At 41.5% G+C, this 27,993-nt stretch overlaps 1 protein-coding gene across 5 annotated transcripts; it reads left to right on the top strand.

Annotated features, from left to right (window-relative positions):
* LOC115133927 (uncharacterized) lies at nucleotides 1–27,990 on the top strand. 5 transcript variants are annotated; one of them, XR_010464661.1, is made up of 24 exons: nucleotides 7–54; nucleotides 266–482; nucleotides 1,066–1,214; nucleotides 2,979–3,074; nucleotides 3,300–3,372; nucleotides 5,733–5,824; nucleotides 6,339–6,476; nucleotides 6,750–6,874; nucleotides 7,006–7,022; nucleotides 7,166–7,265; nucleotides 7,513–7,607; nucleotides 8,704–8,807; nucleotides 8,922–8,994; nucleotides 9,083–9,154; nucleotides 9,295–12,267; nucleotides 12,933–13,737; nucleotides 13,905–14,370; nucleotides 14,492–19,423; nucleotides 19,565–19,690; nucleotides 19,837–19,990; nucleotides 20,238–20,343; nucleotides 25,972–26,153; nucleotides 26,423–26,599; nucleotides 27,318–27,405. XR_010464661.1 is itself a non-coding variant. In XM_029667367.2 (24 exons), exons 2-24 carry the CDS (start codon nucleotides 452–454, stop codon nucleotides 27,416–27,418), a joined length of 10,830 nt encoding a protein of 3,609 aa, XP_029523227.2. In that variant the 5' UTR covers nucleotides 37–54; nucleotides 266–451; the 3' UTR covers nucleotides 27,419–27,990. The 5 variants fall into 5 exon arrangements, 4 of the variants coding, with proteins under 4 accessions (XP_029523224.2, XP_029523223.2, XP_029523227.2 ...); XM_029667367.2 differs by lacking the exon at nucleotides 26,423–26,599 and having other exon boundaries at nucleotides 37–54; nucleotides 12,933–13,244; nucleotides 13,425–13,737; nucleotides 27,318–27,990; XM_029667363.2 differs by lacking the exon at nucleotides 26,423–26,599 and having other exon boundaries at nucleotides 36–54; nucleotides 27,318–27,990.
* The last annotated feature ends 3 nt before the right edge of the window (nucleotides 27,991–27,993 follow it).

Below are 27,993 nucleotides of genomic sequence, written 5' to 3'. Positions count from 1 at the left end.
CTAGCGGTAGGCGAGTGAAGAAATGAAAGCGAAGCAGTCTCGAAATGGATGCAGGTAGTTATAGCTAAGTTTCTGTTTCTTTTTTGGAAGCAATACTTCACGTTTAGTTAGGATTACATTGTTTGGTCATTATATATAAGATATATGTAAAACATATCTGAGCATAAACTCAGAAAAAAAACACAAAATATCGAAATGTGTTCTAATGGCGAAGTTTTTCCTTGTGCTCTTTCTTACTTCCTGGTTGCAACATATTTTTCCTCAGCCTACCAAACTCACTGACAATGTTGAGATTTGATTTTGGCACGAAGATTGCGCCAAATCGCTCATATGGATTGGCAACATTTTCCTTGGAATAGAGAAATTAAGTGTCAAAATGTCCATGGAAGACAGAGGTGGTCTGCAAAAGCCCAGAGAAATAGAGACAAGCTGATTTAATACATTTCCAACCATGGAAAGCGATAATGGTGCCGTGAGAGAAGGTGACGTCGAGTTTTGTGTTTTTGGTCTATCACAATGTTCTATCACTTTTCTATTATGGTTACTATTCATAATTTAACATTTTAACAACTCGACAATATTGGTTTTAGTCATATATCATTTGTTTTAGATTAGCCTAAAGGATTACAGTATTTACCGTTTAAAGTATTTTATCAAGTGCGCATACATACTGGTCGAAAGAAGTTGACTGCCATTAGCAGCGAGAATCATGTGTTCACATGGACGAGACATTTCTTTGTTGTTGCATACATCCTTTTATATTGTTTTTTAACAGTATGCTCACCAATGTTAGACCTACCTCAAAATATATATGTGGAATATAATCAATAAGGTTGTTGAAAATGCAAGACACCTAGTATATAATTAAATAGAATGGTATAGAAAACAATAATTGAAATTATCAATGTGTTATTTATAAATGCAATATGCATAGAATAGAATATATCAGTATGGTAGTTATAAATACAAGATGCATAGAATAGAAGATAAAATGCATGGCACCTTTTGGTAAAAACAGAACGGGTTTGCAACACTTTTTAACCTTGTTCCTGTTGCAACCTCCAGGTGTGTTGGTACCTGTGCTACCAGGTTCGAAAAACTTCGAAAACAGCATTCGGCCTCCACTGCAAAACTCGTACATGTACAAGGAGTCTAAGCAGTCTTTCAGATACAACTCTGCTTTCTTGATAAACAATGCTACTCTGCAGGAACGGGTCAGTATTTCACTACAGTACATGGTAAAATTGGCCAACCCTGGCTTACTCCTTGGTGTACGGTACCCCGGCCCTGACTCTGCCCATAGAGTCCAGTTTATAGTATCTGTGCAATACTTAGTACAGGATAGTATATGTACTATTTCATGATAATATCTGTGTAATACTTGATAGTACATGTTAGTATATGTACTGTTACATATCTGTGTAATACTTGATAGTATATATATGTGTATTACTTAAGTCATTTTGTGCTGCCCCTTAATTCATTAAGTACATATTTACAACATAAAGTAATTTAACTTAATATCAGTATTTAAATGTTTTACTCTTATTATTATCCATCCTGGTGTCTAGTCATTTTACCCCTATCTATATCTACCTCAATACCTTGTACCCCTGCACATTGATCTGGTCCTGCTACTCCCTGTATATAGCTCCACAATTGATCTGGTACTTCCTGTATATAGCTCCACATTGATCTGGTACTTCCTGTATATAGCTCCACATTGATCTGGTACTTCCTGTATATAGCTCCACAATTGATCTGGTACTTCCTGTATATAGATCCACATTGATCTGGTACTTCCTGTATATAGCTCCACATTGATCTGGTACTTCCTGTATATAGTTCCACATTGATCTGGTACTTCCTGTATATAGCTCCACAATTGATCTGGTACTTCCTGTATATAGCTCCACAATTGATCTGGTACTTCCTGTATATAGCTCCACAATTGATCTGGTACTTCCTGTATATAGCTCCACATTGATCTGGTACTTCCTGTATATAGATCCACATTGATCTGGTACTTCCTGTATTTAGATCCACATTGATCTGGTACTTCCTGTATATAGATCCACATTGATATGGTACTTCCTGTATATAGATCCACATTGATCTGGTACTTCCTGTATATAGATCCACATTGATCTGGTACTTCCTGTATATAGATCCACATTGATCTGGTACTTCCTGTATATAGATCCACATTGATCTGGTACTTCCTGTATATAGCTCCACATTGATATGGTACTTCCTGTATATAGCTCCACATTGATCTGGTACTTCCTGTATATAGTTCCACATTGATCTGGTACTTTCTGTATATAGCTCCACATTGATCTGGTACTTCCTGTATATAGTTCCACATTGATCTGGTACTTCCTGTATATAGCTCCACATTGATCTGGTACTTCCTGTATATAGCTCCACATTGATCTGGTACGTCCTGTATATAGCTCCACATTGATCTGGTACTTCCTGTATATAGCTCCACATTGATCTGGTACTTCCTGTATATAGCTCCACATTGATCTGGTACTTCCTGTATATAGCTCCACATTGATCTGGTACTTCCTGTATATAGCTCCACATTGATCTGGTACTTCCTGTATATAGCTCCACATTGATCTGGTACTTCCTGTATATAGCTCCACATTGATCTGGTACTTCCTGTATATAGCTCCACATTGATCTGGTACTTCCTGTATATAGCTCCACATTGATCTGGTACTTCCTGTATATAGCTCCACATTGATCTGGTACTTCCTGTATATAGCTCCATTCTTGTGTATTTTATTCCTCTATTTTAATTTGTGTCATCAGTTTTAATTTTTCTTATTTTTTAAATCTGCATTGTTGGGAAAGGGCTCGTAAGTAAGCATTTCACGTTAAAGTTTACACTTGTTTTATTCGGTGCATGTAACAAATACAATTTGTATTATATTTGAGAGGCTAAACTATTACTTGTTGTTTGACAGTATGAGGCTTTCCGAACAAAGAGGAGAGACATGGGATACACAGAGGAAGAAATGGAGGAGTCCTATGGCTTCTTGCTGTTTGACGATGAAAATAAGGTAACAAAATAAACATTTCAATGTATATCTCACAATAATGTTTATAGTCATTCATACATCTCTATTTCTGTAGAAAACGTAAAGTCACACACACACAATGTATTCTCTCCCCAAAAAAATGTTTTATGGAGAAACCCTTATCTAACTTTGTGTCATAGAAAACGACCTCAAAACATTGTAATCAAGTTACCAATCGCTAATAATCAATATTCTTCTATTTTTAAGGCAAATAGAGTGGGAGAAACTGGTGTTGTCCCTGGACACAGCACATGTACCACACTTGGAGATCCTTCAAAGGGTAAATGAGCTGCGCCATATTGTGTAAATAACGAGATATCAGACAAGACGCCTGGGTTTTGAGTTCCACAGCACGGGAGTTAAATACACTAGGACAATAACGCCTCGATTAAAAACAAGAACAACCTGTCTTGGGGTAAGGAAATATGAGAAAAACTGGTTTGATCTATTTCTACTGAAACCTTTTTCATATTACCGAACAAGGCCTCATCTAAACAATGGAGCATTTATAAGCTTTTACATGTTAAATATAGAGGCAACTCACACACTACATGACATGGAGTAGTCTCTAGAACGAACCTAAACTAATTCCATTTGAGTGTGGACTATATGGCTAAAGACATGTCAAAACATAAGTAGTGAGATTTAAATAAGTTGTCTTACTAGGATAATGGTGTACTGTTTCAGGTGTTCGGTTTCAGTACATGTTTGGTCAATTGTCCTTCTGCTTTTGAAAGTGAAACTGCTTTACGTACATGATAGTGTAAAGAGAAAGTGGAAGGAGAGACCAGTAGTGTTTGCTAGGACCAGATATTTAACATTAGTCTATACTTAGGGGCCTGCAGTAAAAATGTTTGAATGATGTAGAAATGAGATTTTACCTCATTGGAATGAAAGTGAGGAATGAGGGAGGAGTCTACTTTATCGACAGAATATTATATTATGAGAGTTTAGCTCTGAACATACATACAATGAAACTCTTGTAAATATCTTTCTTTGTTTGAAGTTAGAATTCCTCAATAGAGTTCTCCGTTACTTCAGGTTACATAGTGAGCCAAGCTGTGTTCGGTTGCAGGCCCTAGTGGAAAAGGGGGAGGGTGGTGGAAGATTATCTACAGTTGGACAAAGTCTGATAGTTTTTTTTTATCTACTAGGCTCAGATTGCGATAACTGCCATAGTTATGGAGGAAGGAAACAGTGGTCAAAGTCCTTGTGTAGACTAGTGTTCTGTTTCATCCTGTTCCAAGTTTATAGTTCTAGATGTTTATGAGAGCCCTGTAAGACGTGAAGTGTTTTTTCCCCTCTATAGCAGTAAGTATACTAGTACTTTGTGTCAGCCCTTTTCACTCACATATTGTTTCTTCACTTGTGACCTCTTATGTCCTTCAACTTCCTGTTTTGTCACGTGTAGGTTAATCAACGTGACACAGGTTTCTTTGGTTAGATGAAATTATAAGGAAAGAGAACATCTAATCACATATCCATAGAATGTACCTGTGTGCCACAAGACAGTGTTCGCCTGCTGTGCTAAAGCTTAGGCATTCGCTTAGGGAGCCAACAAGTTCATTATGTGCATGTGGCTCCAATTCTGCCAAACCACCTCAGTTACATTATGCAGTGTTGGAACTGTAAAACCACTAAACCTAAAAAAAAAAAAAGTCAAGTGTGAAGTTTCACAGCCTCTTCTAAATTTCTCACTTAATTGTTCTCACATAGATCTTAAACGTATGCTTACATTCAGATATACAGTACCAGTCAAAAGTTTGGACACTCCTACTCGTTCAAGGGTTTTTCTTTATTCTTACTATTTTCTACATTGTTGAATAATAGTGAAGATGTCAAAACTATGAAATAACACAAATGGAATCATGTAGTAACCAAAAAAAAGTGTTAAACAGATAAAAAAATATATTTTATATTTGAGATTCTTCAAAGTGGAACACTCACCACCCCATGTTCTTGCTGTTTTGGTTTTATCAGAAAGAGGAGGGGGGATACTGGAACACTCACCACCCCATGTTCTTGCTGTTTTGGTTTTATCAGAAAGAGGAGGGGGGATACTGGAACACTCACCACCCCATGTTCTTGCTGTTTTAGTTTTATCAGAAAGAGGAGGGGGGATACTGGAACACTCACCACCCCATGTTCTTGCTGTTTTGGTTTTATCAGAAAGAGGAGGGGGGATACTGGAACACTCACCACCCCATGTTCTTGCTGTTTTGGTTTTATCAGAAAGAGGAGGGGGGATACTGGAACACTCACCACCCCATGTTCTTGCTGTTTTAGTTTTATCAGAAAGAGGAGGGGGGATACTGGAACACTCACCACCCCATGTTCTTGCTGTTTTGGTTTTATCAGAAAGAGGAGGGGGGATACTGGAACACTCACCACCCCATGTTCTTGCTGTTTTGGTTTTATCAGAAAGAGGAGGGGGGATACTGGAACACTCACCACCCCATGTTCTTGCTGTTTTGGTTTCATCAGAAAGAGGAGGGGGGATACTGGAACAGTCACCACCCCATGTTCTTGCTGTTTTGGTTTCATCAGAAAGAGGAGGGGGGATACTGGAACAGTCACCACCCCATGTTCTTGCTGTGGAAACAAACTTGTCAATGGTGTGAATGTTCTTGTTTAACTCAGGTGTGTACGTGTCCAAGTACTCGGACTGCCTGGACTTAAACCGCTGGTACCACGGGAAGTCTGGGTACATCGCCATCATCAGGCTCACCAAGGTATTTACACAGTAGCAGGGCAATAGGGGTGCTGACTAGAGGGAGTACAGCTACGACCGGAAGTACCTTTTTGTAGCAGGTTAAGAGAGCATTTTAAACCGTTACCCTTTTCCCAACCTTAACCTAAATCTCCTAACCTGCCACGTTAATTATCGTAACCTACTGCGTAAGTTCTCCTAACCTGCTACAAAAAAAAAAACACTTCCGGTCGTAGCTGTACTCCTTCTAGTCAGAACCGGCCACCGGGTCATAATGTTGGGTAACCTCACAGTTGGGTAACCTCCTTTCCCCCAAAGGTTTCGTTTGAGGTTTCTGCCTCCTGGCCACTGTGCGTCTGCTTCTGTTTGCAGTCTGGGCCCGGGTTACTGTAAAGCAATTTGGGACGACTGCTGATGAATATATTTGGGACGACTGCTGATGAATATATTTGGGACGACTGCTTTATAAATATATTTGATTGATTAGTTGAAAGGGCCTGCAATTTAATTATCTCTCTTTTTGTGGGGTTCTACAGGGCAGGGTCAGAGAAGTGACTGAGAACTACACAGTAAACTACACCTCTCCCTCTAATGGGTTTGACTGTCATGTATCAGAGCAGCTCAGTTCTGTGTCAGCCAACACCAGCTCCTTCCTGGCCTTCGAGAGAACACAGGTGAGACTCCTCCCTCCCTCCTTCCACCAATCATCCGTCCCTCTCACATGGTGTGTTATGTTACCTTCAATTGTCAAATATGCACTCGGTGTGTCAGAGCAATAAAACAAAAATGTTATTTAGTAAGCTACCTCTAACGAAAAAATTAAATGATGTATTATTCGTCTTTTTGCCACAGGCATTTAGCAAAGTTGATGAAATACACCTGCAGATACAGTAGTGATAAATACAACACAATAGCAAAGCTGACGAGATTTGTGTTGGTCTTTGCAGTACTACATGTATGAGCTGCCTGTTGGAGGGGCAGTCCAGCCTCCCAGCCATGTCTGCCCATTCGCTATCGTGGCTTTCTCCTATTGGGATACCAAGACACCCGCATCAGAGGAGAAGGAGAAAAGGTACACTTCCCTCTTTCCCCTCGTGGGGTTTGTCACAAACGACATTATGCTCAATAGAAAATATTAGGTGAAAAAAGGAATTAAACTGTTATCATGATTAATAAAATAAAAATGTCTCCCTGTCTTTTTAGTGAGGAAGAAAAAACAGGTGAGCAATGAACTGATGGCTCCTTATCAATGTGTCTTTGTCTAGTGTGTTATCCATATGAATTTGACTTTTTGTGTGTATTGTAACACTGCACTGGTGCTTTTGGATAATGTTATGATAATGGTAATGGAATGCGATTACAGTCTTTCACTACTATCCGTGGAGGGGCCAGCTCCAAATCAGCTCTCAGATCTACCATGTGGGTCTGAAGTCCAGCACAGGACCCCTAATCCCAGCTAAACTGTAAGTTCAATGCAACCCTGTGAAGGTGTACTGTCTCTCCCTATGATATGACTTCAAAAAATATCTTCTAAATCGATCTCCAATTGACTTGATGTGGGTCGTGGTCAGTAGGGCACACCATTGAAAAACGCAACGGGAAAATCTAAAAGCACATTTCAGTACCTCCCCATTTTATTCTGTTTTCATGTGGTAACATAACTTGAGAATGTCACATGAATCACACTTCCTTCCTTTTGGTTGATTGCAGTCCAACAATGATGTCAGTTGACGGAGCAATTCAAATGTCAGACCTGAGGCAGAAATTACCGAAGGCTATATTTGAAACCTGTTTCTCCGGTGAAGGTACAGTCATGTTTAAAATTAAACCTCTTAAGGATCCGCACCTTTTTTCAATTTTTACTTAAAATGACATACCCAAATCTAACTGCCTGTAGCTCAGGCCCTGAAGCAAGGATATGCATATTCATGATAACATTTGAAAGGAAACACTTTGCAGTTTGTGGAAATGTGAAAGGAGAATATAACACGATAGACCTGTAATACAAAGAATGAACCAACCGTTCTTTTGTATTTTTTTGTACCATCATCTTTGAAATGCAAGAGAAAGGCCATAATGTATTATTCCAGCCCAGGTGCAATTTCGATTTTGGCCACTAGATGGCAGCAGTATATGTGCAAAGTTTCATACTGATCCAATGAACCATTGTATTTCTGTTCAAAATTTTGTATCAAGACTGCCCAAATGTGCCTAATTTGTTTATTAATTACTTTGCATGTTCAAAATTGTGCACTCTCCGCCAACAATAGCATGATATTATTTCACTGTAATAGCTACTGTAAATTGCAGTGCAGTTAGATTAACAAGAATGTAAGCTTTCTGCCAATATCAGATATGTCTATGTCCTGGGAAATTTTCTTGTTACTTACAATCTCATGCTAATCGCATTAGCTCAACCGTCCCGTGGAAGGGACACCGATCCCGAAGAAGTTTTGTAAATGTACTCAAAAGGGGGTTTCATTTTGATAGCATTTTGTTTGAGCAGTGTCACCACAAACAAAACCTTCTCAGAAAATGTTTAGGTGTTGCTTATCTGAATAAAGATGAAACTGTTTATTTATTCAGCTTTGACAACAGAATTTATTGAGTGTGTATGGCTTAGTGGTAGAGCATGACGCTTGCAACGTCAGGATTATGGGTTTGATTCCCGGGGCCACCCATACATGAAATGTATGCACGCATGACTGTAAGTCACTTTGGATAAAAGCTTCTGCTAAATGGCATATTATATTAGCTTTACACAGATGTATTTTTCGTTCTTTAACATGGAATGCTGAATGTCTAAATTATTACCTTTTTTTCTGTATTTTGTATTTTCTTGTAATAACTAACTTTGCACACTAGGAGTACTTTATTATATTGAGTTGTACTGTTTTTCAGTGTCTCTGGAAGGAATGGGTTGCAGTCTGTATGAGCTTTCACCCAGTGAGGCTGAAGACACCTCTCTCTCTCAGCTCACACAGGGCCTCAAGGAGAAAGACCTGGTGAGCTTTCATTGTTTTTAAATTTGGCTCACGGACTATTGAAAGAACGGAATGCAGTATGTTGTTGCCGTGTCAGACTTTGATTCAAATGAATTATATTTTTCTTACTAACAGGCCCTCACAATACAACTGAATGATAATGGTTTTCTTATACTGTTACATTCATCTCACTTCTTCACATATGAAGGTAAGACCTGTATACACAACATACTGTATTTAGATATTGTAGATAGATATTTAGCTTCTAACATGACATTATAATTGTATATTTCCAGATACTGGGTCCAGTAAGCCAGAGGTATTGCAGGGGATGTTTGTGTTTCCAGACTCCAGAGCTATACATAGAGGTGTGTGTGTGTGGCCAACTTTAATTTGTGAACACTTATGCCCTTGTATACAGTAGTGATTTTTATCTAATCTTTTGTAATGTATCTTTATGTAATGCCATTTTTTATTTTTTATTTTTTATTTTATTTTTATACCACAGCCACAAAGGTCTGCTGGAAGAAGCCCTTCCTCTCACCAGAGTGCCTCCAGGTGGTGCCTGCACTGAACTACGCAGAGACAGAGGTGGAAAAGTGCCTCCCTTCACCAAGCGGGGAGCTACGTGGTTTACTAGAGCAGCATATCCAGAGCTACGCTTCCCTCATCCACCCTGGGCTTACCATCAGTCCATCCAGGGAGGCCAGCATCTTCCCAGATCAGTTTGATGTTCCGGACGCCCTCAAATACCTATACTCCGCCCCCAAGTGGACTGAGATGGGATGGAAACGTCTCAAATCTTATTTCCACCAGCCGGGCTCCTTTGAGCTGTCGGTGTCCAGAGCCACGGAGCTTCTGGTGGCAGGGCGAGAGGAGCGAGGAGATGAGCCGGATGATGATGTCTACTACTGTCTGTCATCTCCAGAGGGGTCCCCCATGAGTCCTGCTAGTCTGGGTGGCCCAGAGGAGCAGCAGTCAGGGGGAAAGTCCCCAGGAGACACAGCTGACACAGCAGCAGACTTTAGTAAAGCACTTGCAGTGTCAATGGAGGACTTTGAGAAACCTGGTAAGACTATGGAAGACAGTAATGCACCAGACAAAGCAGTAAAGGAAGGGAATAACTTGCTTTCGAAGGAAGTGCAAGAAAGGTTGCCCTCTGATATTAGCAAGCCTCTAATCCCTGCAGAGGATTTTGCGAAACCTGGCTTGAACAAGGCACAGAGTAAAGCACCAGGGACAACTTTACCTCCAAAAGAGGTGCAGGAGGAGCTCACCTCTGATCTTTCTCAGCCTTCTGTGTCGGCAGATGACTCTGAAAAACCTGGGAAGACCAAGGCTGACTGTAATGCACCAGGGGTAAGAACAGAGGATGAAGGGACAAGTTTGATCCCAGAGGAGGTTGAAGTTGATGTACAAGAAAAGGTGCATTCTGATCTTTTAGATCCTGCAGTCTCTGCAGAGGTCTTGGGGAAAGCTGACCTGGCAGCATTGGGCAAGGCAGACTGCAACGCACCAGAGGTAGGAGTAGCGAAGGAAGAGACTAACTTGTACCTGAAGGAGGTGCAAAAGGATATGCCCTCTGGTGTTTCACAGCCTCCAGTCTCTGCAGAGGTATTGAGGAAACCTAGTCCGGCCCTGGCGACCAAGCCCAACAGCAAGGCACCAGAGGCAGGCGTAGAGGATAATATGAAAACTTTGCCTCAGAAGGAGGTGCAAGAGGAGGTTCCCTCTGATCTTTCCCAGCTTGCAGTGTCGGCAAAGGCTTTTGGGATAGCCAGTATGAGAGTGATGAAAAAGGCTACAGAGGTGACAGAGGTTTCAACCTCACCTGCATCAGGTAACCTCCCAACAGTGTTAGTCATCACTGCCACTGAAAGAACTGCAACCGTTTTACCTCACAACGAGTCCACCACAAATAACTCCTCCAGTTTGCCTTGCGCCAAAGTACAGGATAAGGGCGGGAGTGCTCTCAATGGACAACGTGGCAAGGCCAATCAGCCTTCAAAACCCACAGAGGTCAGTCATTCCTCTATATCTGATTGGAGGAAACGGCCAAGGAAACGTCATAGATTTAGCGGATTGTGTAAAAGGATCTTGAGGTCTACAGTGGCTGACTTTGAAGAGAAAAAAAAAGAGGACATGGAAAGTATCGATTCAAGTGAAGTTAAACCATTGCAAAAGGAGGAAAGGATGGATGTAACCCAAGTTCACCCATTGAAAATGCCAAGAGAACTGATGAATTTGATCCAAGATCCCCCATTGAAAAAGAAGGGAAAGATAGATGTAACCCAAGTTCACCCATTGAAAATGCCAAGAGAATTGATGAATTTGATCCAAGATCCCCCATTGAAAAAGAAGGAAAAGATGGATGTAACCCAAGTTCACCCATTGAAAATGCCAAGAGAATTGATTAATTTGATCCAAGATCCCCCATTGAAAAAGAAGGAAAAGATGGATGTGACCCAAGTTCATCCATTGAAAATTTCAAGAGAATTGATGAATTTGATCCAAGATCCCCCATTGAAAATGAAAAGCAAGGATTTAATCCACTATCACCCATTGAGAAATAAAGAAAGTATGGATTTGATTCATGACGACCATCCTTTGAAAAAGAAGACCGAACGATGGGACTTGAAGGCAATCATCTCCGAATGTGGTAGAATTTTTGTCCCTCACGGTTCAGAAGTTATCGCCAAGGATATAGAATCTTTGAAAGTTAAGGGGAAAGTGTTAGATCACAAACAATGTGCTGACGAGATGATGGTTGAAGCTTGTATCAAAGTCCCCCAACCCATAGAAACAGGAGATGGACCTAACCTAGAGTTGAACAAGTCAGATGAGAACAAAGATTTGCCCATAGGGATGTTAGACAGTAAAGACAGTCTGCATGAGGTCAAAATGGCTGATGTAGGCAAGATGGCCTCTCTGAATCCCTCAGAACTGCTCCTGAACAAAGACACAGATTCTCCTTCCTCAGGAAAACACAAAAAGAAGCGTCAATATGTCGCAATATCCCTCAGTCAACTAAAGACAGTCCTTTCAAGAGGGGGAAAGAGAAATAAACCCATCAATCCTGCTCCAGAAGATCAAACATCACCCGTGAACAAGAAAAGCAAGGCTGATACTCCTGGCATGGATGAAATGGAAAATGTTAATATCAACAAAGCCAACCCGGACAGAACCACAGGTGCGATTGAAGTTTCAAAGGAACAGACATTTGGCCTAGACCCAAAGTTTGCACTAGCATTAGGCTTGACTCCTACGGAGTTGAATAATGATGCACACAAATCTCCAGAAAAAAGTGATATTCCATTAAAGAAAGACATTCAGAGCAGACTGGACCTGGTCCCACCTCAAGCCACATCTGACCAAACGTCTGAGGCTTTGCCTAGCTCACCTTCAACAACAGTCATCTTGGCGAGTCAGAGGAGACCATTCAAAAAGAAACACGAGCACGCAGACTCCATTAGGAAAAAATGTAAGTTTCTTTTGGGGGAAGTTCGTGGTTGTTGTGAACTTCACATGTCATGCAAATAACAGAACATGCAGATGGATTTTATTTTGTTCTCATTAAACCAAATGCTAAATTAGATAGCAATGTTCTTCATCATTGACTTGTGATTACAGTTAATATATGCGCTGAAATGTTGAAATATGCCCTGAAATAATCCGGTTGTCTTGAATTCCTGACGATTCCGTTTCTATATTTCCTTCTTCATCTGAACTGCAAAGCGGCATTCTGAAGTAACGTGCTAATGGCCTCTTGCTTGCCTGGTCCCAGATCAGTTTGTGCCATCCCCTATGGTCATTGTAACGCACGTGGCAAGACAGCACAAACAGATCTGGGACCTCTTGCTGGCGCCTCTGACTCTTCTTGCTGTGTGTTGATTGGCTAGCTCCCCTATTGCTGCGGTCCCCCTGTTGAACATAACGTTGCATCTATTACAGATCGTGTTAAAATTAGGTTCAGTGGGTTGGCGAGGATATTTCTTACTATTACAAGAAAAACATTATCATCTTCAAAAAAGTAAAACAAATAAAATAAAGATCTTTATTAAACTATTTGCATGCAGTGGGACTGCTTTACAGCCATGTAGGTACTGATCATCACCATGCGCTCCTTTGTGTCTTTTGTTTCTACAGGGTGGTTGCATTATCGCTCACCAGCTGCTTTAGAAAGGGAGACAGTAGCTATATCCTCCCAACTAGTGACACTTGACCCGGATCTCAGCCGTGTTGTCAGTAGGGGTAGGCCCTGCGAAGGTGCCAGCGCTGTATCGTGCCCACCTGCAGAGTCTCTGACCCTATTGGCCGATTTGGCTCGCAGTACCAGTAATGACAAGGTACTGGAACAACAGTCAGACCCAAAGGCTCTTGAAAAACAAGATGACCACCCAAGTTTGGTGATAAGTGACAACAGTGTCAAAGATGGCATCTCTCCTCATGATCCAGATGGTGAGCCAGGGTTTGTCCTTCCTGCTCTGCTGAAGCACCCTTCTGCTGCTAGGCTTAAACTCCCCCCTCAGTCTCTGTCACCCAAGGGGCTGGTGGTGGGGAGTGGGGAGCGGGTTGTGTTAGTTTCACAAGAGCATTCATACTCACTGCCGCCATCCTCTCTACTATTGGGTTTGTCAGGTTCAATCGTTCAAGTGCCCATTTCGGAGGGACTTCAGCAGCATCGCAAGGATATCTTTGCTGACGGAACTCAAACACTACGGGCCTTCCTGTGTCAGCAGAAGGACCAGAACAGGAAGGAACCGGGATTGGCTCGGGAATCCCTGAGCAGGGGAATCGGGAGCAGGCAGAAGTTCCATCGCTTCCGGCAGTTCATTGAAAAAGATGGCTCAGTTCAAGTGACAAGGCTGTGGAAGGAAAACTATAACTTTAATTCAGACAGCAAATTTACCAACGACCCTAAGGATAAAACAGTTATTAGAGCCCTACATGGGTATGTACTTACAATCACTAACTTAAATACTAATGTCTTCAGTTTGATTAGTTATGCATGCTATATTACTCACAGTGGTCGACTAATAGTTTGACTGGAATTGCAAATTAAACTCAGATTTTTCTCTGTCCTTTCCCTTCATCCCTCTGCACTCCCTCTCTGTACAGCCCATGGGATTTTGACATTAAGGACACAAAGGAACAGGTTCAGCTCATCATCCACATGTGGATAGGTCTTTTCTACAGCAGGTCCACTGCGAGGTTCTGCCAGGCAGACTCAAGTCTAACATGTTTGGAAAAAAAGGATTCTATAGAAGTGGCTCATGGAATGGTACCAGCCCAGGTTCCACCTGGGACCAAGACAAGTTCCCCTGCTTATATAGCCCTCTCCAGGATACCAGAACCTGACGTTTTGGACCTTAGTAAAATGGGTCAAAAAAAAGCACAACCATTAAGCCTGGAAGCTGAGGTATTGGACCTTTCAATGAAAACAACCTCAACTGTGCTAGACTCTCTAGACACAGAGTCTAAGCGGAGAATAGATTTGAAAAATCATCCATCATACCTACCAGCAACTGGCCTGCACAAGGAAACCATCTCTTGTCCAAAACAAAGTACAGGTGTTGAGTTAAAGGTTGGAAAACAAATATATTATATATTTAAACCACATATGTTTTCCAATAAATATTTTGTACACTTTTTTGTTGTTGTTGCAATGATGAATTGTTTATCTTGGTGTTCTTCTTTCTCTACAGGTTTACAGAGACCGTGTGGACAGCATGATGTCAGAAAAATCAAGTGACCTGGATGATGATGAAGACTATGAAACCAACAACCATGAGAATGACAGCAAGGGTACCAAAATGGTGTGTCTCCAAAATGGTGTGTCCCCTTACGAAAGAACTTTGGAAAGTGATCGATCGTACATACTTTTGTGTGAACAGGCAGCAAGTGTGCACATTCATCAAGAAAAGCTCCTGGAGACTCAAACTGCTCAGGTTTTGGAGGGTAACAACAAAAAGCTCCTGGAGACTCAAACTGCTCAGGTTTTGGAGGGCAACAACAAAAAGCTCCTGGAGACTCAAACTGCTCAGGTTTTGGAAGGCAACAACAAAAAGCTCCTGGAGACTCAAACTGCTCAGGTTTTGGAAGACAACAACAAAAAGCTCCTGGAGACTCAAACTGCTCAGGTTTTGGAGGGCAACAACAAAAAGCTCCTGGAGACTCAAACTGCTCAGGTTTTGGAGGGCAACAACAAAAAGCTCCTGGAGACTCAAACTGCTCAGGTTTTGGAAGGCAACAACAAAAAGCTCCTGGAGACTCAAACTGCTCAGGTTTTGGAAGGCAACAACAAAAAGCTCCTGGAGACTCAAACTGCTCAGGTTTTGGAGGGCAACAACAAAAAGCTCCTGGAGACTCAAACTGCTCAGGTTTTGGAGGGCAACAACAAAAAGCTCCTGGAGACTCAAACTGCTCAGGTTTTGGAGGGTAACAACAAAAAGCTCCTGGATACTCAAACTGCTCAGGTTTTGGAGGGCAACAACAAAAAGCTCCTGGAGACTCAAACTGCTCAGGTTTTGGAAGGCAACAACAAAAAGCTCCTGGAGACTCAAACTGCTCAGGTTTTGGAGGGCAACAACAAAAAGCTCCTGGAGACTCAAACTGCTCAGGTTTTGGAAGGCAACAACAAAAAGCTCCTCCAAAAGGAGGAGGAGATGACGGGTGATGGAGAAACAAACGCAATGTGTCTTAAAACCATGGGCTCTAAGGATGTCAATAAGGAGCAACAACTTAAAGATAACGATTCAGTCAAAACAATACCATGCATAGAAGTGCAGATGGATGGTGATGCTGCCAATATGGCTGACACAGTTGAGCGTAATGCAAATGAAGCCAGAGATGGGGCTCACGTTGTCATCTGTGATGGCAGTGAGTCAAAAGAGGAGATGCACAAAGTAGATCACAACGTGAAGGATTCTGTTAAAGCAGCAAAACCAGAAGCAGTGCATGCTGGGAAAGATACCACAAACAAGAAAATCACTAAAGCACAAACTGCTGTGCATGTTGGGAAGGATTTCATTGATAACGATAAGGCACTCAAAGCAGTGCACAGTGAAAATGTTCTCAGAGATTATGGAAACACCAAAGACCAGGTGCAAACTGCAATGCAGGATGGGAATGATACTAGAGATGAGACCCTACCAGCGGTGATTTGTGGAGAAGATTCAGGAGATGAAACACCACCTGTGGTGTGTGATGGGAACACGTCTGTGGCTGAGACACTACCAGAGACATCACATACTGAAAATGATTCCCAAAAAGCAACACTGGCAGTGGTGTGTGATGGGAACACGTCTGTGGCTGAGACACTACCAGAGACATCACATACTGAAAATGATTCCCAAAAAGCAACACTGGCAGTGGTGTGTGATGGGAACACGTCTGTGGCTGAGACACTACCAGAGACATCACATACTGAAAATGATTCCCAAAAAGCAACACTGGCAGTGGTGTGTGACGGGAACACGTCTGTGGCTGAGACACTACCAGAGACATCACATACTGAAAATTATTCCCAAAAAGCAACACTGGCAGTGGTGTGTGATGGGAACACGTCTGTGGCTGAGACACTACCAGAGACATCACATACTGAAAATGATTCCCAAAAGGCAACATTGGCAGTGGTGCATGGTGGAAATGATCTGAGAGATACGACACTACCTGTGAAATGTAATGGCAAGCTGTACATAGACGTAGAACCCACTGTAGTGCATGATATAAATGGTTCCACGGATGAGGAACTACCAATGGGGCAGGGTGGAGATGTTTCTGCTGGGACTAGCAGAGTACTGCCAGAGATGCATGGTGAGATTAAATGTAAAGATGTACTGCCCACGCAAGTATTTCCAGTATGCGATGGGAACATTCCTTTTGTAGGCGAGTTTGACACACTCATTCAGCCCAATAATGTTTTAGGAGTGGCTAAACATGAAATAAATGAGGCTGATGTACAAACTAAAGAACATGAAAAAGAATTGATGCAGGGTCAGAGTAAATCTGATGATGTCACAACTCAAAGTTCCACAACATTCCCGCCAGGGTCCCAACATTCTCAAGACGAGACATTAGAAAGGCTGACAGGTCAGGTAGAAATACCACTGATTCCCAGGGAAGACATCGCACACACAGATGTTCTACATTCAATAGGTTTGGCATCAGAGATGGCGCAAGGTCAGGTAGAAATTCCATTTATTGGAGTAGAAATACCATTTATTGGAGTAGAGAAGAATAGCCAGGATATCAATCATACAGAGGTGCATGATTCTCCCCCAAGTCAGAAAGAGACACTGATCACAGTCTGTGATAGTGCTAATGTGTTATCAGGTGAACTGCTAGCAAAAATATTTTCAAAGGGAACAGAATCTGTCAGTCGATGCCCAACTGTGGATGAGGTGCTGTATGATTACATCCCCATTCCTGACGTCTGCAGTGCCTCCTTGGCCATCTGTGATGCCGATGGGGTCAGCAAACCCCTCAGCACTGGGGAAGGTTACAGCAGATGCCCAACTCCTACAGAAGACGAGCCACCTTTTGTTCCAGGACTTTCTTATGACCATCACACACCAAACACTGTTTTGTTGCCCAATGCGAAAGACACCAACAGTCCCAACCTCGATAGTGGTCTTGCGCTCATTGAAAATGAAAAGGATCATCATGAACCAAGTCTTAGTCTCTATAAAGTTAGGGCTGCTACTGGGTTGCACAATCTGCATAAATCCAGCAACAATAACAAACCAAATCATCTGGAAGCCATTGATAATCGGTTCTCTCAAGTATTGGCTGATCCTCGCAAGAACCCAATCGCCACTAGCACACCTCTCAACACTCCCGCATCTTCTTTAAAGGAAAGAAGCGATTACGATCCATATTCAAATACGCGACTTGCCGCTGTTGAACCAGGCCTGCATGCTCATTCAAATCGCCATTCGCTGCATAGTTTCTCTTACTCGTTTCCCAACACCCACTGTTCCTTAACAGAGAAAGCTGCCTTCTCTGTGCCATCAATCCACCCGGAAGTCCTGTCCAATGAAACAACATTAACTGGGAACTTTAGTGAAATTGCTTTAGAAAGAGAGACTTGCTTGCATCCTGCCTTAAGTGAGCTCATCCTACAGTCCACCCGTCTGAGTATTCCAGTGGGCAGTGGACCTACAGCAGCTTCTCAGAACCTTTCAGTGCACAGTTTTACTCAGCCCCAGCCAAACAGCCAGAAACCTGCCATGATTGTGAATGTCTCCAAGAGTGAGGACAGCAGAGGACAGTACAACTGGGAAGAAGAACAAACAGATATTGACTCTATGTCTTCAGATGTCCTAAAAAGCAAACAAACCGATACCCCTGTCCGCTCAAACACTAATGCTCACCCTTATAACACACAGTATGCCACAGAGATGAGACAGATTGCAGTTTTGCAAGATTATGAGGATGTTATGGCTGATGAGGATGTTATGGGTGAAAATGAGGCACCTTCTGTAGATAAAGACAACATTGAATCCAGTTTAGAGACCAATTGGATATCAGATGACAAACATTTAAGAAGTAAATTCCGGTTAAATAAAACAAGACTTGACTTCATCAACTCTTTACGCCAGTCTCAGGAATGGGAGCAAAGGGAATTTGATGGGGTTTTGGACTTCAACAAGCAAGGCACTTCCTCGTCAGTCACCATCCAGTCTGAAGAATCAGACAAACTACTTTCCCATATGGAAGAGAACCAACAGGAGTGGTTAAAGTATTGTAGGGCTAAGAGGAGTGGCAGCCCGATGGATATGACCAAGGAAGAAGACTCCTCAGTGGCAAAGCCACGCTTAGTTACCGTTTTGGATCACAAAGGAAACAGAATCACCTATGAAAACTATCCCGTTTTAAAACCTACAGCAAGCATGCACACACGGACAGATCCTGACTCGAACAGACAGGGCTTGAGCAGTTTTCTGGAGTTCTCCAAGAGGTGGGATGATACACATAACGCTGATGAATCTGATCTTACTCAGTCATCTATGGATCTGGAGACCCTCATCTTCTCAGAGAGAATGAACCAGATGCTAAAACGTAAGAGTAGTAGCAGCAGCAGGTACATCCGATCGAAACACCGCAGGTCAAACGTAGAAGAAAGAGCTTCCACCAGTAGCCCAGCTGTGACAGTGCACTTTTCCAGTCTACAGGAGGATCAGGACGGCTCCGAGGAGCACTGGGAGGCGATACCATCACTTGCAGGACAAAAGATCAGAGTGGAGATGCCTGAAAGGATGGCTATGCCTGAAGAAACAGATGGAGAACCTCAGCATCTTAAGAAACTTTCCTGTACAAAGGGCAGTGAGATGACACAAGTTTCAGATCTGGTTGTGGATAGTTTCAGGGTGTACCATGCTATGATGACTGAGGTCTGTGCAGGCAAAAAATACCCATCCAGAACTGAGAGACTCAAGAGAGAAGACGCAAAGAGAAACAGTTCGCCAAAGTCTCGAGCTCCAAGCAAAGACAAAGACTTCTGTGGGCAGATGAAGGAGGACATGTATGACAGCCTGCATGATAATCTGAACTCTGTTGTGAGACAGTCATGTAAGAACAAGTTCAGGTTCTACATACTGGTGACATCATCTGACCCATTCTTCAGAGAGACGAAGGTAAGATGAATGTAAAAAAATGTTAGCCTATGCAGTCCAAACAGAACTGGGACTAGTCTATGAAAACCATTAGTACAATTAATGAAAGCCAAAATTGTAATTATTCCGCCACGTTTACAAACAAGCATTTTAATTTTGTAGGAGCTGTTAGAAGCAGAGGGCCACATTGCGGTAGAACAGTCTCAATTCTGCCTTGGAAAGGATAGTCCATTGTGCCCTCTACACATCATCTTAAGGAACGAAGATATCGCTGAACATATTTGTGAGGTAAGACTGTTATACCCATTGTAGACTTATAAAAAGTATCTCAAACTCTCGAAAAAGAATAACCAATCCAGGTTCGAAATCCAACCTTTTGAATCGGTATACTTTGTCATTACATCGTCATTTTGAGATTTCTGTTCTACCCTCAGGTCCCTCACTTGCTTGAGTTGAAGAAGTCTCAGAATGTGTTGTTTGCTGGTATTGACCGTCCTGATGACATCGTGAACTTGACCCACCAAGAACTCTTCAGCAAAGGCGGTTTCGTGGTGTTTGAGGGAGCAGCTCTGCACACACTCAGTCTCAGTATGGACGCTTCTCTATTTGCAAGAGAACATATAAAAAGTGCATTTTCTACATGTTATTATGTTTTCACAGCGGTTATCTCTACAAGCAACTAGGATGTCCCTAGCCTGGTCCCAGATCAGTTTGTGTCATCATGCCAACTCTTATGGCTGATGTTTGGCAAGAAACAGATCTGGGACCAGGTTATGTCCCCTCCCAACATGGCATGGAATGTGCGAGTCGCTGAGTAACTTTCGCTCTCTCTCAGGCAACATGAAGAAAATGTCTGGTTTCCTGGAGGGATTGAGTAAAAAAGGGAAGTGGAAATGGCTCTTGCACTACAGAGACAGCCGGAAGCTAAAAGAGAATGCACGGTGAGCTTATTCATGCGCTTGTAAGAACCTTTACGATGGCTACTTTAGATGTGTGGTGACGACTAGGGCTGTTAGGGCGGTGACCATATTACTCCCACACTGGCAGTCACCAGTCATGACCACAGTCAAATTCCACTTGACTGTTTAGTCACGGTAACTAGGCTTCCCGCTCTGATGCTGCCGATGGTCATTAGTAGCCTCCCAAACGTACTAACTGCCTGGTACTCAGCACTCTATTGTCCCTCTAATCACTCTGACATCAATGTAAATGTTTTCAAAATCTAATCTACCACTTCATGAGAGCCCATGAGCTCATGTTGCGCAACATTTCTATAGGCTTTGCAATTGTGTGAGAAAACAGTTTAGAAGACCTTTTCGAATCAGCTTCCTGTAGGCTTGGCATACTATATTTCTCAACTTTCCTAATACTAAGCACATTGCTTCTCTTTACAAACAGGAGTATAACCTACCTGGCTGGCATGAAAATGGACCAGGGGAAAAGCGTCCTCCATTCGCTATTGAATTGCATAGATGATGTATTTTCCCCTCCCCCGAGACAGGTTCATGTTCATGGTCCAGTCTAAATCCAAACAAATCTCACATTATTTAGTCTATATGAAGACCAGATTAAATCAAAAATAGTCTGATGGGTGACAATATTAGCCCATCACTTGTGAATGATATACTATCACTTGTGAATGATATACTATCACTTGTGAATGATGCCCAGCTTGTGTGTAGTAAGGCAAGAAACAGCACATGCCTTTTTTTGGGGCGACTTTTTCAAATCATAGTAGCCCACCTCATGTAGCCTAGCCCATGGGCCGATATGTTTTAATAAGGTTAGTATCACACCTCATGCAGCCTAGCCCATGGTCCTATAAGGTTAGTATCACACCTCATGTAGCCTAGCCCATGGTCCTATAAGGTTAGTATCACACCTCATGCAGCCTAGCCCATGGTCCTGTATGTTTTAATAAGGTTAGTATCACACCTCATGTAGCCTAGCCCATAGGCCTATATGTTTTAATAAGGTTAGTATCACACCTCATGTAGCCTAGCCCATAGACCTATATGCTTTAATAAGGTTAGTATCACACCTCATGTAGCCTAGCCCATAGTCCTATATGTTTTAATAAGGTTAGTATCACACCTCATGTAGCCTAGCCCATAGACCTATATGCTTTAATAAGGTTAGTATCACACCTCATGTAGCCTAGCCCATAGGCCTATATGCTTTAATAAGGTTAGTATCACACCTCATGTAGCCTAGCCCATGGTCCTATAAGGTTAGTATCACACCTCATGTAGCCTAGCCCATGGTCCTATAAGGTTAGTATCACACCTCATGTAGCCTAGCCCATGGTCCTATAAGGTTAGTATCACACCTCATGTAGCCTAGCCCATAGTCCTGTATGTTTTAATAAGGTTAGTATCACACCTCATGTAGCCTAGCCCATGGTCCTATAAGGTTAGTATCACACCTCATGTAGCCTAGCCCATGGTCCTATAAGGTTAGTATCACACCTCATGTAGCCTAGCCCATGGTCCTATAAGGTTAGTATCACACCTCATGTAGCCTAGCCCATAGTCCTGTATGTTTTAATAAGGTTAGTAGCCCACCTCATGTAGCCTAGCCCATAGTCCTATATGCTTTAATAAGGTTAGTATCACACCTCATGTAGCTTAGCCCATAGGCCTATATGCTTTAATAAGGTTAGTATCACACCTCATGTAGCCTAGCCCATAGTCCTATATGTTTTAATAAGGTTAGTATCACAACTAAAGTGTCCAAATAACTACTTAAAATTAAGCACATTAATCAGCTTTGTAACCAGAGGCATAAATAGGCGGTGTGTGATTTTCAAGTCGGGGGAAGATCATTTTCACCATAAAAATGCACCTTTATAATAAAGCATTACATGTATAATTGCATGTGGTCATTTTAGAGAATGGTGTTTTCCCGCTAATTGATAGCATTTTGGAACATTCGCGCTTATAGCCTACTGCCGTGTGCGTATTGCTGCGCTTATAAAGGTGAAGAAATAGCCTAATAGTTTATCAACAAAATGTTCTGATCTGTTGTTTCAGCCTCATTGCTTTTGAAAGTTTTTTTTGATGCAAGTAGTTGTATTAATTTGGTATTTAAACGCAACCCACAACTGTCCCAGACGATGTTTGGAATATTGCTCTCTCGGACCAATAGATTAGGTCAACTTTATAACTATGGGGGGTAGTGGGGCGGCAGATGGCCGAGTGGTTAGAGCGTTGAACTTGTAACCGAAAGGTTGCAAGATCGAATCCCTGAGCTCACAAGGTAAAAATGTGTTGTTCTGCCCCTGAACAAGGCAGTTAACCCACTGTTCCTAGACCAGTTAACCCACTGTTCCTAGACCAGTTAACCCACTGTTCCTAGACCAATTAACCCACTGTTCCTAGACCAGTTAACCCACCGTTCCCCGGTAGACTGTCATTGAAAATACAAATGTGTTATTAACTGACTTGCCTAGTTAAATAAAAAGGTAAAATGAAAAAAATTGTAGATTGACATAGGCTAGTACTTTCGCTCTTCGTTAGGCCTACTCATCTTGTTAGCTGACGAAAAGTAAACGTGGACAGTTCTAGCATCTTCAATATGCACCTCGGAATTTGATAAGATTGATTAGCGCAGTTGCGTCCTCGATGTGTCTTGTCTTCACTTGTAGCCTACTTCAGAGCTGAGATAGATGCCTGTAAGAAGAACCCGATCACGTTGCGGGCATTGGCTAATAAGAATTGAGATATCTGAGAACCATGTGAGTGAAAGGTGCGTCGGAACATGCAGCCGGGAGAAGGGAATTATAATTACTATATTCAGCCCAAGGGCACAACGGCCACAAAATGCATGTTTTAATTTACATTTTATTAGGGGGCATTACGGCCACACCTAGAGGGATGCCGTCGGGAAATTTGAGGCATTATCAAGTGCTTGTCAAATTGTGAATGAGAGACTGATGAAGTGTTAACAGCCTGCTCAAAAAACAAAGAGCTCATGTCTTTCATGCAAGTCGCATCATGTAGCCTTAGGATGTATTAAAAATCAAAACATATAGCCCAACGTTTGACAACGTATCACAACTAAAGTTGCATATATACAGTTGAAGTCGGAGGTTTACATACACTTCGGTTGGAGTCATTAAAACTATTTTTTCAACCACTCCACAAATTTCTTGTTATCGAACTATAGTTTTGGCAAGTCAGTTAGGACATCTATTTTGTGCACGATACAAGTCATTTTTCCAACCATTGTTTACAGACAGATTATAATCACAATTCCAGTGGGTCAGAAGTTTACATACACTAAGTTGACTGTGCCTTTAAACAGCTTAGAAAATTCCAGAAAATTATGTCATGGCTTTCGAAGCTTCTGATAGACTAATTGACATCATTTGAGTCTGTGGGTCTGTGGATGTATTTCAAGGCCTACCTTCAAACTCAGTGCCTCTTTGCTTGACAGCATGGGAAAATCAAAAGAAATCAGCCAAGACCTCAGAAAAAAAATGTAGATCTCCACAAGTCTGGTTCATCCTGAGGGTACCAAACACCTGAAGGTACCACGTTCATCTGTACAAGCAATAGTATGCAAGTATAAACACCATGGGACCACGCAGCCGTCATACCGCTCAGGAAGGAGACACGTTCTGTCTCCTAGAGATGAACATACTTTGGTGTGAAAAGTGCAAATCAATCCCAGAACAACAGCAAAGGACCTTGTGAAGATGCTGGAGGAAAAAGTATCTATATCTACAAAAGTATCTATATCCACAGTAACACGAGTTCTATATCGACATGACCTAAAAGGCCGCTCGGCAAGGAAGAAGCCACTGCTCCAAAACCGTCATAAAAAATCCAGACTACGGTTTGCAACTGCACATGGGGACAAAGATTGTACTTTTTGGAGAAATGTCCTCTGGTCTGATGTAACAAAAATAGAACCGTTTGGTCATAATGACCATTGTTATGTTTGGAGGGAAAAGGGGAGGCTTGCAAGCCAAAGAACACCATCCCAACCGTGAAGCACTGGGGTGGCAGAATCATGTTGTGGGGGTGCTTTGCTGCAGGAGGGACTGGTGCACTTCACAAAATAGATGGCCTCATGAGCAGGAACATTATGTGGATATATTGAAGCATCATCTCAAGACATTTGCTTGGTCGCAAATGGGTCTTCCAAATGGACAATGACCCCAAGCATACTTCCAAAGTTGTGGCAAAATGGCTTAAGGACAACAAAGTCAAGGTTTTGAGTGGCCATCACAAAGCCCTGACCTCAATCCTATAGAAAATTTGTGGGCAGAACTGAAAAAGCGTGTGCGAGCAAGGCCTACAAACCTGACTAAGTTACCAGCTCTGTCAGGAGGAATGGGCCAAAACTTATTGTGGGAAGCTTGTGGAAGGCTACCCAAAACGTTTGACCCAAGTTAAACAATTTAAAGGCAATGCTACCAAATACTAATTGAGTGTATGTAAACTTCTGACCCACTGGGAATGTGATGAAAGAAATAAAAGCTGAAATAAATCCTTCTCTCTACTATTATTCTGACATTTCACATTCTTAAAATAAAGTGGTGACCCTAACTGACCTAAGACAGGGAATTTTTACTAGGATTAAATGTCAGGAATTGTGAAAAACTGAGATGAAATGTAATTGGCTAAGGTGTATGTAAACTTCCCACTTCAACTGTAACTCTAATTGAAGCATGTAGGACAGTGAACCAGAACCCCTGAGACTGACTCACCGAACCCCTGGGGTTCGATCGAACCCAGGTTAAGAACCACTGATGCAGGAGGACATGTTTCTTTGTTAAACTGCTCAACACAGAATAGCCACATGTGTGCGCTCCCATAAGGACAATTGAGTATGCTATTCTGTTCTTCTGAAATATACTTCATTTTCTTCATATCATGTTTCTTTAGACCTGTCTAAAATAAATCATGGATTTCTTGTGATGGTGTCGGCTATATTAAATTGATTTAATAGACTTTAAAAAAAAATGTAGATGTTCCAAAGGTCTTCATCAGTGTGGAAGCCAGGAGATGCTAAAAATGTGTTTGTTAATTAACGGTCAATTACCTTGAGACCGGCAGTTATTTGCTTGACAATCACGGCAGACAAAATGTAATGACCGCCACAGCCCTAGTGATGACTTGATATTTTGAACACCATCCCATTTACATAATTAATTCTGTAAATGCCACAGATGTCAGCTCAAGCAGAAATCCCCTTTAAAAGTTGATTGCAGTGCACTCGTCATCAAAGACACTGCGTTTAATTTTATGTCGGCCAAAGTACATTTTTATATTTTAAAAGGTACTTATCATCCCGTAAAATATCCTTACTAACCACCAGAATTGTTCATTACACTTTTTATTATTCTGTTTGTAAAATTGTATTGTTTTACTGTAGTGTGTTGCGATTTTAAATGCACTTTTAAAAAATTCAGTTAGATTTGATTTGATACAGGTCTAGGGCAGGTAGTCAAAGACACTGCATTTGATTTGAATCTTGGACAAAGTACATTTTATATTTCAAGGTAACTAATGATCCCGTAAAATCCTAACTGCCATAACTGTTCTTACCTCCCTCTACAGTTCTAGTGCGGAAGCACAGGGCAAAAAAATCTTCATGGACATCTGCCAGGAGGCTGGAATGGTGGAGGTCTTACCCTACCATGAATGTGACGTCATTTCAAGGGAACGACCCAACTACCTCCACTGTCTAGTTCGCCTACAGGTCCAGAATGTATCGGCTCGTTTACCTGTATTTATAACTGGTGAGATATCAGAATTTCCTATACAGAATTCGTTAAGATTACGTGTGTAGCTAATAAATATACTGAACAAAAAATATAAAATGCAATTTCTAAGATTTTACTGAGTCAGTTGAAATACATTCATTAGGCTAGATATCACAACTGGGAATACAGATTTGCATCTGTTGGTCACAGATACCTTAAAACATTTTTTTTTTTAAAGAAGTAGGGGCGTGGATCAAAAAAACAGTCAGTATCTGGTGTGACCACCATTCATTTGCCTCATGCAGTGCGACACATCTCCTTCGCATAGAGTTGATCAGGCTGTTGATTGTGGCCTGTGGAATGTTGTCCCACTCCTCTTCAATGGCTGTGGGAAGTTGCTGTATATTGGCGAGATCTGAAACACGCTGTCGTACACGTTGACCCCAAAGCACCCCAAACATGATTAATGGGTGACATGTCTGGTGAGTATGCAGGCCATGGAAGAACTGAGACATTTTCAGCTTCCAAGAATTGTGTACAGATCCTTGCGACATGAGGCAGTGCATTATCATGCTGAAACATGAGGTGATGGCGACAATTGGCCTCAGGATCTTGTCACGGTATCTCTGTATTCAAATTTCCATTGATAAAATGCAGTTGTGTTCTTTGTCCATAGCTTATGCCTGCCCATACCATAACTGGGGCACTCTGTTTACAATGTACAAGGTTGAGGTGGCTTATGGTAGAGAAATTAACATTCAATTATCTGGCAGCACCTCAGTTGGACATTCCTGCAGTCAGCATGTCAATTACACACTCCCTCAACTTGAGACATCTGTGGCATTGTGTTGTATGACAAAGCTGCACATTTTAGAGTGGCCTTTTATTGTCCCCAGGACAAGGTGCACCTGTGTAATGATCATGCTGTTTATTCTTGATATACCACACCTGTTAGGTAGATGGATTATCTTGACAAAGGAGAAATGCTCACTAACAGGGATAAAAAAAATAATTTTTTAGCCAAATTTGAGAGAAATAAGCTTTTTGTTCATATAGGAAATTTCTGGGATTTTTTATTTCAACTCATGAATCATGGACCCAACACTTTGCATGTTGCATTTATATTTTTGTTCAATGTACATGAGGATTCTTAGTTGCAAGAATGCTGGTTTCTGACATAATTCTTTATTTATTTTGCAGACACAACAGCAGACAAAGCGTTTGCAAAACATGGGATCTTCACAATGAATATAAACTCTTTCCTGCTGATTTCTCAGAGTGACACATGCACTATTTCTTAAGCTGATGAGGAAGCTGTCCACAGAAGTCCTCAGTACATCAAAATGCAATGACATTCTATTTATAAAGCCCTTGTTTTAGTTGTCAGAAAGTTGTCAAAGTGATTTAAATGAACCCAACCGAGAGGCCAATGAGCAGCGGCAAAGAGATACTCTAAGGAAACCTTCAAACCCCGAGAGGAACCACTCAGAAGGGGGAGGCCCCTTTAACAAATAAACATTTCTATTCCAAAATCAACTTTTTGTGGAATTCTTGGGAGTTCTCTCAGAAATGTAATACATACTGACGATCTAACCCAGATCTAAATCATTGTAGTGTAATAATACAAAAAAAATGTTTTGTTTATATCAAGGCTAAGAACATTTACTTAGATCAACGTTTTGGTTCCTTTGTGTAAATTGCCTTTAATTTCATGTAGATATATTTATTCGTAATATTTTTTTTTTTTTATAACAGGTAGATTGTGTATAGATTAACATCTGCTTCAGCATTATATTTCTTCAATTGTGTATTTATATGTATGTTTGTAAAGACATTTATTGTACTTTTGCGATATAAAGAAATTGAAGTAGTGTTC

This window comes from Oncorhynchus nerka, linkage group LG9a (assembly GCF_034236695.1).
Source record: "Oncorhynchus nerka isolate Pitt River linkage group LG9a, Oner_Uvic_2.0, whole genome shotgun sequence".
Taxonomy (NCBI): domain Eukaryota; kingdom Metazoa; phylum Chordata; class Actinopteri; order Salmoniformes; family Salmonidae; genus Oncorhynchus; species Oncorhynchus nerka.
Note: the sequence above shows the minus strand (reverse complement) of the source record. Positions and strands in the feature narration are given on the sequence as shown.